The 16,857-nt window shown below is 42.8% G+C and overlaps 1 protein-coding gene across 9 annotated transcripts in view; it reads right to left on the bottom strand.

Annotated features, from left to right (window-relative positions):
* Window positions 1-16,857, bottom strand: part of PAPLN (papilin, proteoglycan like sulfated glycoprotein) — a 66,344-nt gene that overhangs the window by 32,117 nt on the left and 17,370 nt on the right. For all 9 annotated transcript variants that reach the window (XM_026849509.1, XM_026849503.1, XM_026849505.1 and 6 more), the window contains one exon: window positions 10,739-10,801. In XM_026849509.1, the coding sequence (XP_026705310.1) occupies window positions 10,739-10,795 (57 nt within the window). In that variant the 5' untranslated portion in view covers window positions 10,796-10,801. The remainder of the gene's footprint in view (window positions 1-10,738; window positions 10,802-16,857) is intronic.

The raw sequence follows: 16,857 nt of genomic DNA, 5'->3' as shown, positions 1-16,857 counted from the left end.
ACTTTCCACTCATCCAGGTCACTTTCCTACAGAGAAGGCACAAGCTCCTCACTTTAAGAGCACAGTTTTCACTTCTGTTAATGGATAACTGCTTTTACATAAGACATCCAGGTCTCTGCTAGAAATAGGAGCTAGCCTAATAAAATACCCAGTGAATCCAACTCAGGCAAGATGCATGGGTTAATCCTCCCTTATAATTTAAACAGTTCTTGTAATTTTCTACACATACTCCCTGCCTGACCATACGTCCCCTGAGTTAGTCTTGTTTCTCTCTTTCACCATCTTTTAAGGAATAATTCCCTGGTGCTGGTAAAGCAACAGTCAGACATATCAGCTGATCGTGTTTATGCACTTACTACCAAATCATCCCACTAGCCGCAGAGTCACCCTAAATTCTTCATGCCTATTCCTTACATTGCTCTAATGTGAAATACCTTCTTCCTAGCCCATGCTATTTGATTTCCTCACACAAGTTTTGTGCGATTCTTGTTAATACCTCTGCAAGCAAAAATCCTTCAGGACAAAGTTTCCTGGTTCAGACTAACTCTGTTTGCCTTCACCCTGCTCACTCAATGGCACTACCCAGGTTACAGCCACTTCTACATACCTTCTCTCCACCAAGTCAACATCTCCCTGACCCCTTGCCAAACCCTTCTCCCATTCTTCCATTTCAGATACTGAACTCAGTGTTTGTCTTCTGCATTCTCTTTTGCCTTTCTGGGAGTAATCCCATCAACAGAGTTTTAGCTTTCAGCAAGGCGTATTTTTTTCCCAAGTTTTTCTTTCAGAATCCTAATTCTTCCCCCTGTAATTGCTCCTCCCTTATTCTCAAAAGAATGAAACATACTACCACTCTGTTTCTCTGAAGTCTTATTCCTCTATATAAACTGACTGATTTAGGAGCAGTATTAGCTCACCCTGGAAACAAGGGACCTTTCACAGTCAGCATAAGGGAGAAGAAAACGTGTAGATAAAAATCCAAAGGAAGAGCATTTGAAAGTCAGATTAGTGGAAGGCAATTAGGATAGAAAGCCCTTCCCTGACACACACACCAACCTGATAAATATTCCAATATCCCTCCTACAGAAGTAGGAGCATTTTTTATTCCATCTATAGAGAGTACAATCTTCAGGGACTCTTTGCTGTAAGGCTTATGCATCCAAAGAATACAGGAACAATAATTTTCTCAGTATTACTCCATTTATGTACACCCCAAAAGGACCATCAGCCAGAAGAATCCTCCCAAAGCTGTATAGTGTTAGAGAAACATTTTAATAGGGGCCCAACTCCCACATTCAGAAATCTATGCACAGTGCTCATTACTTCAGCAACTGCATGCACATGTGTACAGGCAAATATAAAACCTGCGTATTTATAATACAGAAGAAGATTATTACATAATCTGAAAACAAGATGTTTTCGTATGCTGTCAGCTGTCAGTTTCTGTTCCAAAAGCCACTTTCTGCTCTCATTCCAAAGACTCTGGAATGCTTTTATCTGTTGTCAGCCAGGACACTGAAAACCAAGTCCCTTTCTGGACCCCAGAACTAAATTAAAAAAAAAATAAATCTACAAACTTCATAACCATTACCAATTCATTTACTCTCACTCCTGTCTTGCTTCATCATAACACACACACACACAAGAACACAGTTCCTCTATCTGCATTAAGTATATATTTTAATATTTCAGGAAAAGTGAGAGAAAGCATACAATCACCTTCTAAAAAATGCAGAAAGAACAGTCAGTTAATGCCCAATCACTCTGTCTAGTTTTATTGCCTGTTAAGACAACAGAAACGCACACCTACTGGGGATACTGATGATGCACACGACCCTGGCACCACATACTCTCATACTTTCACTGCTGTGGTATAAAAGTTTAGAAGGCCAGTAGTTTCATTTCTATGAACACTGCATTGCTTTCATCGGTTCCCACACAGATGCATTGCTGATGTAGTTGCAGCATCTGTTGTTATCAGGTCAACTGTATCTGATATAACCAGCAATTAAAAAAAGTTATGCCTCTGAGTCATAAAGATAAATTACCTTTAAAGTCAATTCCAATATGCATCAGGCACAAGGAAAAGAATTCTGGAAAAGGGTCCTAAGCAGAGTAATATATACCATGTAATACCATGTAATATTTATTTTTATATATGAAACATGCACTGGAAGAGAAATTATGAATGGGACTCAACTCAGAATGACAAAAAATGTCGGCAGTATGTAGGAACACTTTAAAAAGGTACCTTGAAAGACTTCTCAGCCAGTCTGATGAGATGGATAGCAAACTGCACAGGAAGAGGACTGCTTCCCAGACAGATGTACTGCAGGACTACAGCAGTCCACAAAGGTCATATAAGCAGATGTAGACCAGTGATTCAGCATGAATAATTTCCTAGTGCCTTGTTGCAACTCAAATACTAGCAAGCTATCAAAGCAAACAGTCCAAAGTGAGCATTGAAGTCACAGGTCCAAACAACATAAATCCCAGCAACGTTCGTACCCCTAGTGTTTCCCTTAGTCCTTGGGCACCTTTGAGGACCTAGAGATAGTCAACTTGAATTATTCTGTGACTCTTTGTGCTGCCTTTCCAGACTGACAAGCAGCAAGAAAACGTCACGTTACACCACACCAACAGTCGCTGCTCGAAGCACATGATTACTGATATCCATGCCATACCTGAGAGGTTTTGAACAAGGCTAGAGCTTGCTTCTAGCCCAGCAGGTCACATAGCTTTGGTCCACTGAGCTGTGACAGAATAATCTTTTTGGACACTGAAAAATGGTTACTGTGACTTCTTGAGCTGCATCACAGTTACTAGACTCCATTCAGATCTGATATAAATCTCAGTGCCAACACTGAAAACATGGTGAGAAACCCTTGACATTAGCGGTCCTGCACTATTGTTACCCACTGAAAACAGATATCGCTGTCAATGACAGAATGAGTAATGTGGTGTCACTCTCATCTTATGCAGTGCTTCCATGGCTTAAAAGTACAGTCAAAATCAGATTCTCTCTCTTTAACCTTTCTTAGTATTTCTGAAGTAACACTACATCTTTTCATTTTATAAATATCTACTTTCTGGGGTTTATAGTTTCTGAAATAAGGCTAATGTTTATTTAGACACACCCCTAAACTGTAGCTCCATTGCTGAAACATGTATGAAAGAAGGGTGAAAACCAAATGCTTTACAAAAGAATGTTATCACCACAGTCATTTATTCCATAATGGTTTCATTGCCAAATGGCAAATAGAAAGTCTCCAGTGAAAAATGCAGCTTCGCTAAGTTGGAATAATAATTGTTTAGAGAAAAGTTAATTGCTTAGAGAAAAGTTAATAAGGAAAGGGGAGAAAAAAAGAAAGCTGTCAAGGTGCCCAAGGGTTGGGCCCAGTAGCAGGGGGCTCTCCCAGGGTGGCAGGGCAAGCTAGGGAACAGCACATGCCAGATACAGCCCCAGCCCTCAGAACTGGGCACCTCCATCCAAAGCCAGGCTGGGATGTAGGACTGCAGGTGGGCTGGCTTGTCAGGGCTGTGGCCAGGAAGGGCAGGGCTGTGCAGAGCCTCTCTGCAGCCTCCCTGGGGCAGGAGCTGATGGCCCTGGGAGGCTGCAGTGGGGTCCTGGGCTGCAGGCAGGGTGTGGGGAGCTCAGTCAGGGCCAGCAAAACCTAGTAGTGCCCTCAGGGCCCTGACAAATCCAACCCACATGGGGTGTATCCTTAGACCACGTGCTTTTCAGGATGTGAACCATTTCCTTCTCTGTTCTATATCCAGAAGACCTAACCAGTACTACAGTGATGACCACCTACAATGTTTCCGTGTAGCTAAGCCCTGTGAGACATGTGGTGTTCAACGCTCAGACTTAATTGAAAGGGAGCTGGAAACATTCAGTACATCTCGCATGTTTATTATGTAGATACATGCTACTATTCCAATAGATGCATTTTTAAGATAAATCCATCTGTGACTGGCTCTATTAGCCAAAAATGCAACAAAAAATAAGTGAATTAATCAGAACCACATCCGCAAACCATTTTTTATAATTCTGTCTTAACCATTGATCTTGGCTCAGACACAGCAGGCTTGCAAAGAGCTTTGAAGGTGAAGAATGCCAAATACCATTTTTATGAATAATGAATAAGCAAAGAATTGCATGTGAGCAAAACTAGAAAAACAACAATGAAAGTGAACAAGATGGTGACAGCAGGAAGCAAAATATAAAATGGTACAGAAGACGAGAGTATCTTATTAAGACAAACTGCTTCACAAAGAGGAGAAAAAAAATCCAAGGCTTCGTTAGTTTTAATGGCTTGTGGTTTACACTCCTCAGTGTGTGTATATCTCCTTTCATCCCCTTCTACCACCCTAGTCATGACTTCTTAGCATATCCCCTCTAACAAATCCACTGAAATACTTCAGTTCCCCTACACCATCATCTCCTCAAAACACTTCAGGTTCTCCCTACATCATTTAACCCACTCTTTCACTGTTCTCAACTCTCTCCCATGTTCCCTGTGTTCACCTCCCCAACACTCCTCACTCTTCTGCCTCTTTATGGCCTGTCCCACGGTACACCTGGCTCTTTCCACATCCCCTGCTTTCCTGTCAGCAGGGCACGATGCGGTGCCTGCCTCAGCCACTGCAGAACCAGGCACGTGCTGCCCCACGGGACTGTGCCAGCTTGCTGGCTAGCAGGCAGAGCAGATAATAGTTGCTTTTCAGAAATGGAAAGCCTTACAGAAACTCTGGGTGGCCTGGCGCTGACTTAGGGTATAAAAAGAGCTCTCTAAAAGATACAGCCACTGCAGAGAAGTCAAATTAATTCTTGGAATCATCGTGGAAGGAACTAGGGACATTCAGAAAACTCCACAAAGAGAGGCATTGTGAGAAAACTTTATGACCCCAAACTTATTTGGAAAAGTGGAAAAAACCCACAGTATGAAGTCACCAGAAGTTGTTTATCCAAGGGGCCTAGCAGGAACTCAAGTTTGAAATGGATAATCTGTTACATACTAGCAGATAACCTTCTCAGCTAAAACCACTTTGGCATTTGATTATTGGGAAGTGGAAATTCTGACACCAGTTTACAAAAGGATCCCAGGGAGCCCAAGGAACTGTACACCCACGTAGCGTAAAACTGACGTCTATTGATAAATTAATAGAAGTGGTAACAAAGAACAGAATTAGCAGGCATCTGCATAAATACAGTATATTTGGGGAAAAGTCAATAAGGCTTTTTTAAAGGAAAATCCTTCTAAGACTACTGTAGTTCTCTGAGAGATTCACAAACATGACAACAAGGATAACCTGTCAGATACACTCAGATTTACAAAAAGCTTTCAAAAAAATCCTTCAGCTAAAGCTTTGAAGGAAGTTAAGCAGCCAGAAGGAAAGTCCTTGCATGGATGATGAGCAGGTGGCTCAAAGACAAAAACAAAGGTAGGAGTGAAATCTCCACCCACTTCAAGAACCGACATTAGCAGCAGAATTCCACAAGGAACCTGAACTGTTCAACACATTTGTGTCACGCCAAAACCACAGAAGTAATGAAGGCAGCTGATAAGGGTAATTCAGGGTAATAAAGGACAATAGAGAACCAGAGACAGACTACAAAGAACAGCGGAAGGACATTATAAGTGACTTGTCACTAAAATGATAGTTGAGATTTCATGCAGGTAACTTATGTGATGTGCAGGAGAAAACACAAATCCTATCCTAACAAATAAAGTTACTGCATATGAGCTGAACTTCACCACTCAAGAGCAGGATCTGGGTGTTACGATAGAAATGCTGTGATGCTAGAGGTCTATATGGCTTCAAGAAGATGCTGACCAAATTCAGGGAAGAGAAATAGAGACATCTCCAGCTCAGACGGTTCATAAGCTACAAATAACTGGAGACTGGAAACATATTGGGGGGAAGTTGGATTTACCAATCTTTTTACAGTTTCTTCTAGACATGTGTTTGTGACACAGCTGGAGATAGGATATAGGGCAAAATGAACTAGTCCTACCCAGTACAATTATTCTTGTGCACTTTTTCTACCTTTCCCTCAACAGAGAAGGAGATTTTGTTAATGTTCCTATCTCCCTCCTCACAGTAATGTTCATTGTTTCTGTATGACCTTAACTTTGAGTCCTTTTGCACCTTCTGCCCTGTCTGTCAGATCTGGTTAGGAGGTTTAGAAGTTTAGTCAATAGATTAACGGTGTTTGAACAATAACATTTCTTTAGAAGAAATTAAAAACAGCATTTTAACCTAGAAATGCAGACCCATAGAAAGCAATACTGTCCAGATTAAATGTGTTTGAATATGAATCTGAAGGCCAAGCCTCAGACCAGCCTTCACTTTAAGTATATTTGTAGTACAACCTAGGAAAAAATATAAGTATTGGACCCGATCTATCAGATAATGCCTATAGATCATAAAAGATTAAATAAAACTCCCTGATGAGCAGCTTTTTTTCTTGAAATAGTCCCATGGTATGGGCAGATAAGGCATTTCCAATGTGGAAAGAAGGAATTCCAGATGCAAAAGTTTACCAACATGGAATCACACTTGTAAAAAAGAAATTGAGGCAGACAGAAATCTCATGAATATCATGTTTACTAAACATAAAGCAACTCCAAAGCATACAATACACACACATAACCATGCCAAATACATGCATGCAACAATAATAGAAGAGCTATTCACATGAAAAACCTTCAGAATTTATTTTCTCTAAAACAGCAGAAGCACCGTTTTATCAGCAGTAGCACTAATGGGCAGAGCTCAGGCAGTTTTACATCATCTCATCCTTCCCTGAAAGCACAGGAGAAATCGCAACAAAAACACATGAACCTGGCATTTTCCATTATTGCCACTGTTCACAGCCTTCCTAGAAGCAATGATAGAATGGCCTGAAAATTCACTCTTTTGTCTCATTTCTGCATTAACAGCTGGTATAAGATGGAGAGAGATCTTTGTTTTCTGTTTGTATAGCCCCTAAACACAACTTCTCCTGACCATCCCAGCTGTAGTTTCCAGTTCTACCACAGCGCAAACAATAAAGGAGCTCCAAGTAATGGGTGACTTCCTTTACCAGATCCTCCCAAGCCTGGTGAAAATGGACAGACACCACAGGTGATGTATGGTAAGACCTTCTCCATATTCTAGCAGAAAAGAAGGTAAGAAGAGTTAGCAGGTCCCACCAAGCACTGGGCAGCAAATTCTCAGCAGCCAGTGGTTTTGTCAAGCAGGAGTCCCTCTTGCTCCTTAATGCTGCCTGCCATGTCTGGCAGATAAACCAGCCACTCTCAGACTGCAAGCAGAAAGAAGATGGAGGCAATAGCCTCAGCTGCTCCACAAGTCTCAGCCCTATCAACATTTCTGCCCTTATTCTGCTCACTGCTTTCCCTAACTTAACAATCACAGAATCAACTAGGTTGGAAAGGACCTTGAAGATCATCCAGTCCAACCATTAACCTAACACTGGCAGTTCCCAACTACACCAGATCCCAGTGCTACGTCAACCCGACTCTTAAACACCTGCAGGGATTGGGACTCCACCACCTCCCTGGGCAGCCCATTCCAATGCCCAACAACCCATTCTGGAAAGAAATGCTTCCTGATATCCAGTCTAAACCTTCCCTGGTGCAACTTGAGGCCATTCCCTCTTGTCCTATCACTTGTTACTTAGTTAAAGAGACTCATCCCCAGCTCTCTGCACCCTCCTTTCAGGGAGCTGTAGAGGGCGATGAGGTCTCCCCTCTGCCTCCTCTTCTCCAGACTAAACCCCCCAGTTCCCTCAGCTGGCTCCCCGTACGACCTGTGCTCCAGACCCTGCACCAGCTCCGTTGCCCTTCTCTGGACACGCTCGAGTCATTCAATGTCCTTTTTGGAGTGAGGGGCCCAAAACTGAACACAGAAATCGAGGGGCGGCCTCACCAGTGCCGAGTACAGGGGTCAGATCCCTTCCCTGTCCCTGCTGGCCACGCTAGTGCTGACACAAGCCAGGATGCCATTGGTCTTCTTGGCCACCTGGGCACACTGCTGGCTCCTGTTCAGCCGGCTGTCAATCAACACCCCCAGGTCCCTCTGTGACTGGCAGCTCTCCAGCCACTCCTCCCCAAGCCTGTAGCGCTGCTGGGGGTTGTTGTGGCCCAAGGGCAGCCCCCGGCATTTGGCCTCATTGAAACTCCTCCAGTTGGCCTCAGCCCATGGCTCCAGCCTGTCCAGGTCTCTCTGCAGAGCCTCCCTACCCTCGAGCAGATCAACACTCCCACCCAACTGGGTGTCATCTGCAAACTGACTGAGGGTGCACTCAATCCCTTGTCTAGATCATCAATAAAGATGCTATACAGGAATGGCCCCAAAACCAAGCCCTGGGGGACACACTTGTGACCAATGAATGAAGTGAAAACAAGTTTAGCTACTCCACTGCAAAAGTAGAAGAGATGAAAAATGGCAGGCATCAATCTACACCCTTTAATCACAAGCAGACATGAATCCCTGTAGATCCATATTCTCCATCCTTGTGTAAGCCTTCAGTTCGCACATTTATAGCTGTACTCCCATTAGCACTATCAGTTTGTGTGTTTGCAACTTCATGCTTTCCTGCTTCTGGGACAAAAGGTGTCCAAGAAGTAGTTGTTGTTTGCATCAGTAGACAGGATGGATCTAAGGGGTAAGCAGTTCATTCTGGAATAAAACCTACACATGTTAGTCCGTACCTCTTCTGCCTTTTTTAGTTCTACCACCACCCCCCTCCTGGAGCGTACACTATTCACTGTACAGCTGGAGGTGACCCACCTTTCTACCCATGTGCTGCTACACTGGCAGCTCATTTGATACCAAAATTGAAACCATTGCTGCTGTCTCAGCTGCAAGACTGATCTGGATTTAATATTTAGCACAGTTAACATGACAGACCACAACTTCTTAGAGATACGCTACTGTACATTAAAGGAAGTGTTTCTCTGTCAGCGTGGGGAAATGCACCGTGCCACCTGACAATCTCTTGTACCTCTGCCACTGGGAATTACAAAAGAACAGCACAGGAAAGGGACCTTTTCAATTCTATGTGACATGGACTAAAGTTATTTTTCAATAAGCCTGCCATCTCAGGTGAAGCCCTAAAGGAGTGGACAATGGTGTAGAACAGCAAGCAATTCTCCCACTTATTTTCCCACAGTTGCAGTATTCCCTGCCTCAGTTTTCAGTCTCACCCTCTCCTTCCCTTCCTTTCTCTCACCACATAAGTACAGAATTTGCATTTATAGCAGGAGGGCTACCGCTCCCCTTCTGCAACAGCGAAACAGGTAAGCAGGCACTGCTTTTCCAGGGCTGTCCCGCCTGTGGGAGTTCAGGCAGCTTCACTACCCTTTTGGTGCATAGCCTGACCTAGAACCGACTTGAGTTGCCATTGCTATGATCAGTCCCTCCAGCTGATTGTCTCTCACTATGGTTCAGCCTACTTGCATTAGCATCTGGTAAGAAATGGCTCGTATGAAACCAACACCCTTTTCTCTCTTCCCTCCAAGAAAAAAAAAATGGAGAATTACCACAACAAAGTGCCTCAGTGCTGCTGGATCTTCCTACTTCATGGCTTGGACAGATCCAGCTTGTCAGGGAAAGTGAAATTAAGTGGCGGCCAGGCAAAACCTTGTCCCTTGATTCAGCATGGCTTCAAGAGGAGCTACTGATTGCATGCAGGGGAGTCTAATGCTACAGAGAAACATCAGCCTTCACAGCTGCAGGATGTTTCAGTCATTTTCTTTCCAAAAAAAATCACCAGGTTGGAGATAGGCAGGTGGACACATGAATTTAGTATACTCCGTTTCTGGTTCTTTAACATACAGCACCATTAGATGTGAGACAGAAATATGCTTAAATGAGATCTTGCTATCTGTAAGGTAGGAAATCCATGACAACTAACAAACTCTGCTTGATTTCTGGCCTCTCATCCCTGATCTTCAAAGAAGGCCTAGAAAGCATTTGCAAATGCTGAATCTGGGAACAGAAATTCATAATCGTACTAGAGATTAAAAGTTATGCACTCATTAATTTTAATGGCATATTTACAATTCCTCACCACTCCCATAAAACACTTACTCCAGGTGATAATTACTTGCTTTTTTTTCCCCCTTTTTTTTCTTCCTTTACACCTAACAAACGTATCACGTCTTCCTTTGCTAACACTTCCACTCTACTCCGCAGGTCACCTTCTACCTCAGATGTCCAATTCATTAATAAAATTGAAGATAAACTCAGAGAAACTGTTCTCAAGCTGCATTTACTTCAGAAAGATCCTACTTCTCTCTCGAAAAGGAAGAGGAATTTCAGTTCCCAACAGCTGTATTTTTCTGACAATATCAGGTTGGCTTAACATAAAGATTACCTCCCCTAGTAAAGCTAAGCCAAATGGCTTAGACCACTAAGACCAAAGAAAAGAGAAAAAAACAGCTAATGAAAGATTCATCCTTTTTACTTCAAGAGACAACTCTTTGTAGCTTTGAAGCAGGAGACAACAATTACTGCTTCGCAGATAACACCCCTGGATCTAAAGGCACTACAAGAATTTTGTTCCTTAATTGCCGTGTTTCATAACATGGTCCCACAGTAGGCCTGATGACCTGAACCCATTAGGACTTTCAGGAATACCTTCTACAAAATACTTGAGTTACAGATGTTGATAGTCCTTAAGTATCTTTCATTTCTCATAACAATATTCAGAAGAGCTTTTACTTACTAAAAATGTAGAAGGTGGCATCATTGCTAGCATGAGTAGAAGGAACAAGTTCTTCATGTCTGCCTGTGGGAACAAAAAGATTATTGATCAGAATTCCTTGCTTCTTTGCTGCTTCTATGGTGGGAAAGCTAAGATACCATACAGTAAAAAATGGAGGTGAAACTAAAATCAAGGTGACAGAAGAAAAACAGTTTTATCACTACACTCCCTGGAGAGATGAAGGCAGCTGCAAAGACTGAAATTACCCTGCGCAGGAAGCCAGAATATAATTACGGAGTGCAAATATTTCCCTGAACTTTCCTCTGGTATTATGAGAGCACCATCCCCGGGCACAGCGGAAGATGCATGCTGTTGCATGTCTGCCCTCCCACCCTTTTACATATCCACATGATAAAATACTTAAAGATTGCAATAACTTGAACCAACCCAGTGTTAAGAAATTCTACAGTTTACATTTCTGTACCCTATATTCATTCTGCAGGGCTTGGTGAAGCTTCATGTTTGTCTTGGTGTGATCTTGCTTGTTTAAAATTCTACAGTTCATCATGGACAGCTATAGCTAGATGCAACATCAGTAGTTATATCCCTTCTGCAGAGCTAGAAAGGAGATCAGACCACACAGACTGGTATGGTAGCATACAAGAAGGTACAACAGTTCCTAAAAAATCAGGGAATTATGCACATTTGGGACCACAATACTTCACTGGTTCATTGCCTTTTGCTACTTTATCCTTCCTCTTTTGAGTTGCAGCAACCAAGTCCACACCAATCACCACTGTTTACAGCTGTGACCACGAACACTTCAGCCACTAGAGACTGCCCGTTTCTCATGAACATTTTCTCAAGACCAGTTGATCGAGCCCAGAAGGAAGAGCTAGACTAGATATTCCTAGCATAGTTTTATCTAGTTTAAGCTTCTTTCTAACTTGGGAAAGAGAAAAGGAAAGATGGAGAAATCTTTCTTTCACAGTGTGTAAAAGCATCAAGGAAGAAATGTTTATCGCATCTGTCACTGTAACAACATCTGTTTTAATATTAAAATTTCATATATAGCTTCTTTAGCCTGGCCTATTAAATCCAGATAAAATACAGAATGTATATCACCATTAACCACGATAATATTGATATAAAATAACTGTTATATGAGAATATCAAATCAGAAACAAATTATTCCCAAAATGAAACCTGTTTAATCTAGCACTTGCATATTTCACATTATTTCATGATGGGCAACAATTTTTCGCATAGTGCTAGGCCTCACTGAATCACAGCTCTTTACAAAGATTTTGACCCTCTCAACATTCACAATGCTGGGGATAAAAACCTTGTTCTTTAATGTTTTTCCTTTTGGATGTAAAGACTAGTAAGTGCTGAAAATTCGGTTGCACCAAATTCTGTGTGCAAAAGAGCAATGAACAGGGAAAATGTAACTGGGAAAAGCAGCACTGATAAGCCTCCCTCCCTATATACTGAATGCCAATCATATGATTCACAAGAAAATGAAACCATAGGAGCTTTCTATATGAATAGACTTTTATTAATTTTGGATTAGTCCTTAAGAAACTGAGGGAAGACTCTGTACCCTTTATCACCCACACATGCTACTACTTCTCTTCCCTTTCAAGTCAAGGAAAAAACAACCTGTAGATGCCCTCCACAAGAGGTCAAGTACACTTTCTATGCTGTGGAGGCCAGCAGCCAAAACATAGGCTAGATCTGGGTCACAACCCTATCCAACTGCCAATTCCTTTCAGAGGGGAAGGACAGCCAGGAGAGACCCTTTTTCTACAAGTTCCATGCATGCAAACAGCAAAGCTTTCCTGAAGCAGCTTATAATATCCACACACCGCTAGCAAAGGGCACTGTGAGAACAGAATCTGCCTTGAACGGTGCTGGTGTTAAACAGAGGTAAATCTTTGAGACTGATGAGTTCTTTCTACTGCTCAGAGGAAAAAATAGCTCTTCCCCAGCATTCCTCTCTCACATCTTCCATTCCAGGCACCTCTCAGGTTCATGGAGATGGCTGTGGAAATCACATCCCTAGCTCTGCTGCTAAGGGACTGCCCCCTCAGCTCCTTCTGGCATCTCAGCCAAGAGGCAGACAGGGAGCATGTGAGGCTCCTGGGGAGGAAGCTAGAGAAGCAGCTCACCAGGGACAGTAGTGCTCCTACTCTCAAAGTAGTTAGTAACTTAGAGGTTTTTAGCCAGAGAAGACAAAAAGATTCTCTGAGGAGACAACTAAAGACAGCACTCAATATTTGGGACAATCCCCTGCATCAAAGCAGCAAGAGGTTAGAGCTCTGGTGCTTGCTTGTATTTTTGTGCCATTGCACTTGCATGGGAATTACTGTCATATGTCCCAAATTTAGCATTAAAAAGTTTAGACCAACCAGCCCTTTTAAACTAGTCAACAGATTCCAGGAAAGATGGTCAGAAGAAAGAACAGGGCCTTCTGTATCCTATTAAATCCCCCACTGCAAAAAACAAATCTTGTGTCTGATTCTCTGAGCTGCAACAACTTGTTGTTTTAAAAGCTTCCTCGGATGTAGTATTCAGCATTGATCCCTTTTGCCTTACTTTCAACCACAAACACCACAGATGGGACTGCGGAATCTGCCTGAAACCTTTGAAAAAACGTCAGGTTCCGTTTGCAGATTTAACGGCTCTTACCCTCCTTGCAGGACCTGGATACGGCAGCATATGTTTATTCTGCTTGTTTGCCATTCTTCTCACTGAAGGCTGAGTATGCGGGGGAAGGAATGAAAAGGATAGTGTTTTGCAGTGCTTTCACTTGCAACAACAGCAGCTGCTGATCCCTGTGCCTCCTGCCCTTCTTCAATTCTCTTCAGAGCTCCCCAGCTCCCTTTTCCCACTGTGTGCTAGAACAGCATCTCCACCCCCTCCACCCAGAAACAGCAGCAGGGCCTGAGGGGAAACGGTGACTTTATGCTTAAGATATGGAACAGCTGCTGGAAAGCTCACATGGAGGAATTCCTGCCATAGTGCTAAAATGTGAAGTTCTCAGCAAAAGAGATTACGAGAATGAGTTTACAATCACAATAAGCAAGGAACAACCAGAACCTTCAAGCAGAACTAGAGGAGCGTCCAGCTGAATCCTCCATTCCATGCACCAGAAGAGATTCAAATTGTCTAGGCAACCGCACCTGGCATTAACTGCTCAGGTCAGATGAATAAATTGCTTGAAGTGGTAACTGATCCCAGCCATCCGTAAGACCGGCCAAAAAGAGTCAGTCCAGAACTGAACTATGAACCTGTTCTGTTCTAAGAGACACTGACTCGAGTTCCTTTGAACACTGGAGAAGTTCAAACTTGAATCTGACTTTAGCAGTCCAGGACCCCTATCCCAGAACAGTATGGTTCAAATCATACTTCGTGGAAATTTCAGAAGCTTCTGAAAGGATGTTCTGTCACTCTTTCTGAACGGCCTCCACAGCACCTACTTCTCCCTGGCACTGTGGACAAGAGGGCCACAAAGGAGATGGCTGGACTTTCGTAACTCTGGACAGAACACAACTCCAGTACAACTGGAAACTAGGATAAGCACCTTTATTTCTGAGAGGGCTGTCCCACTCAGGAAAGAAGCTTTTGCCTTAACAAATAGAAGGTCTAGAAAAGAGAGATGGGCAGTCAAGAGATTTCTCTATAGTGGAGCCAGTAGTGAACGGCTGTAAAAATCTTTTATTTAACTACAAACTCTTATCCAGGGCCAGGCAGGCTTAGCAAGATCAGTCAAATCCTCGTTAAGACCAGAAGTATGTTTCAGAATCAAGGACAGTTTTAATGACTCCTATATTTACTTTATATGTGCAAATCCTGCCTTCCAACACACAAAGTTCACGATTGCTTACTTAAACTTGGCCTCTTTTCCAAATAACCTCTCAACATCCATGTTCCTAGGGAAATAAGACCTACATCACCTGTATATATGACTAAAACCAATTTTGAATCAGCTGGCTAATTTCAGGGTTTCAAAAGCACAAGGTTCACTTTTATTAGAGGGAAAATATGCTGGACCAGGATCAAGAGACATATTGGATTTATAACCCATTTAGATGATGAAACAGGAGGGAATGCAAACTTGTGAGAGATGTTACAAGCTTAAACAAGAGCTTAAGCTGTTTAGACACTGCAGAGTCAGATCATAAAGTCAGAATAAAACAGGTTTCATGAGTTCCATTGCTCAGATACATTGGTCTTGGTTTTTCTCTGTTCTTTTTGAAAATAATTGGACTTCCAGCGTTACATGGTTCTTCTCTGTTTAGCACATAAGACAGATCAGTCTTTTGCCTGTGACCCATATTTCTAAATGATCCTTTGGCCAAATACACATACCGCATATGTGGGTCAGGGACTGTTCTGAGAGTGGTTTATAGGCAGAAGATAAAAAGACCCCTTCAGGGTTCTCACTTTTCTATTGCCAGACAAGATTTGCCTGGGCATGCAGGTAAGGGGCAAAGTCACCCAGCAATACTAGCTTCAGCAGGTCTTTACATCTCATTTTGTCTCCCAGCTGGGGATTTGGATTACCCAGCATGGCTCTATTATCCCCACCTGAGGCAGCCCTGACACAGAAGCTGCCTTTGCAGGGCTTGAGAGCCACAGGGTTGGCCACGCCAGCAATAAACTTTTGCCTCTTGCAATATAGATGGAAATTGCTTCTTGTGAAGTTTAGCACATCCAGCACTAAAGCAGAAGTTGTCACGGTGATCCCACTACTCACACCTTTTCAAAATTTCATTTCCTTTCCTCCAGTCCCAACTCCACCCCCCTTTAACACATCATATCTCACTCAGTTGTTATATTTTTAGAAGTTTGGTTGAATGAGGTGGGAAGTCAGAAAGAATGATGACGTGCTTCCCAATAATCCACTGACATTTTTTTTAGCTATTGACTCAGGGCAAAGTCTTTAGTTTTAGATTCATTACATTTTCTGAAGACATTATGATTTTTGTTTTGCCCTCAAAACATCCAGCATATCTTAGTTTCAGCTTGCTTTTTTTGCCTCGCCTACTAGAAAGCACCCTTTTAAGTTTTTGACGGAAGAGTCAGAAAGTGAAAATCTATACATACAGCAAAAAGATGCAATGAAGTCAGGGAGAAAGGAGCTCCATGGAGCAGGGATCAAGGGTAGCAAAAAACCTCTGTTTAGGCTGGGAGCCAAGTTGGAGAGCATGAGGACCACATCACACAGCACAGAGGAACCAAGAAACCAGGCAGAGGATATCACATTCAAGATACTACTTAATATGCCTGTTTTCTTCCCTGACTATAGTAAACCATCTTTTGTTTGACATTTTCCAAAGAAAATCCTGGGACTGATGTCCTTTGGGCTAAATTGGATAAGCTAATTACTGTGCATGTGCCTGTTACAGTGGGAGGATGATGAATTTCCTTTGCCTTGACCACATGATGAACCACATTCATAAATAGCTGTTTATATACAAAGCGAGAGATGTTTATAAACATGTGCTTAAACACAAGACTGGTTGAAAGGGCTTAGCGGGAAAGCAGAGAGAATAAAGAAAAACAAGACAAGTTTGTCTGAGTAAAAGTTTTACAGAGATATCTTTACTGTTGGTATCCAGATCTATTAATTCACTCTAAATACATGCTAGGAGTTGAAAGATCCTCATCAAGATAGTAATCCTGCTGAGATATACTTTCAGCCATATTATGCAAGGTAAACTTTCAGCTAGAATTACTTTAAAATTCACATCGGTAAATGAAAAAAGAATTACAAAAAACTTACTAATGAACACAACAGCAGATCACCAGCTGGTTGGAGAACTGAATAGTGGTAACATATAGGCATCTTCTAGACCAGTGGTTCTCACACTGTGGCTTGTGGACCCCTCGGGGGCCACAAAGTTGTCACAGGGGGGTTCACGAAGGCTTAAAGCAGGGGTGGGGAACATCCAGCCCAGAAGCATTTGGTCTGGCCTGCAGCAAGTGCTGCACCTCCTTTTCCCACAGCCCCCTCCCCTCAATGCTCTTCTCTTACTCACGCTCCTCTCTGCCCCCCCCCCCCCCCCCCCCCCCCCCCCCCCCCCCCCCCCCCCCCCCCCCCCCCCCCCCCCCCCCCCCCCCCCCCCCCCCCC

This window comes from Athene cunicularia, assembly GCF_003259725.1.
Source record: "Athene cunicularia isolate RWA chromosome 5 unlocalized genomic scaffold, athCun1 chr5_part1, whole genome shotgun sequence".
Lineage (NCBI taxonomy): Eukaryota > Metazoa > Chordata > Aves > Strigiformes > Strigidae > Athene > Athene cunicularia.
The sequence above is the reverse complement of the archived record's forward strand: the minus strand, read 5'-3'. Positions and strand labels throughout refer to the sequence as shown.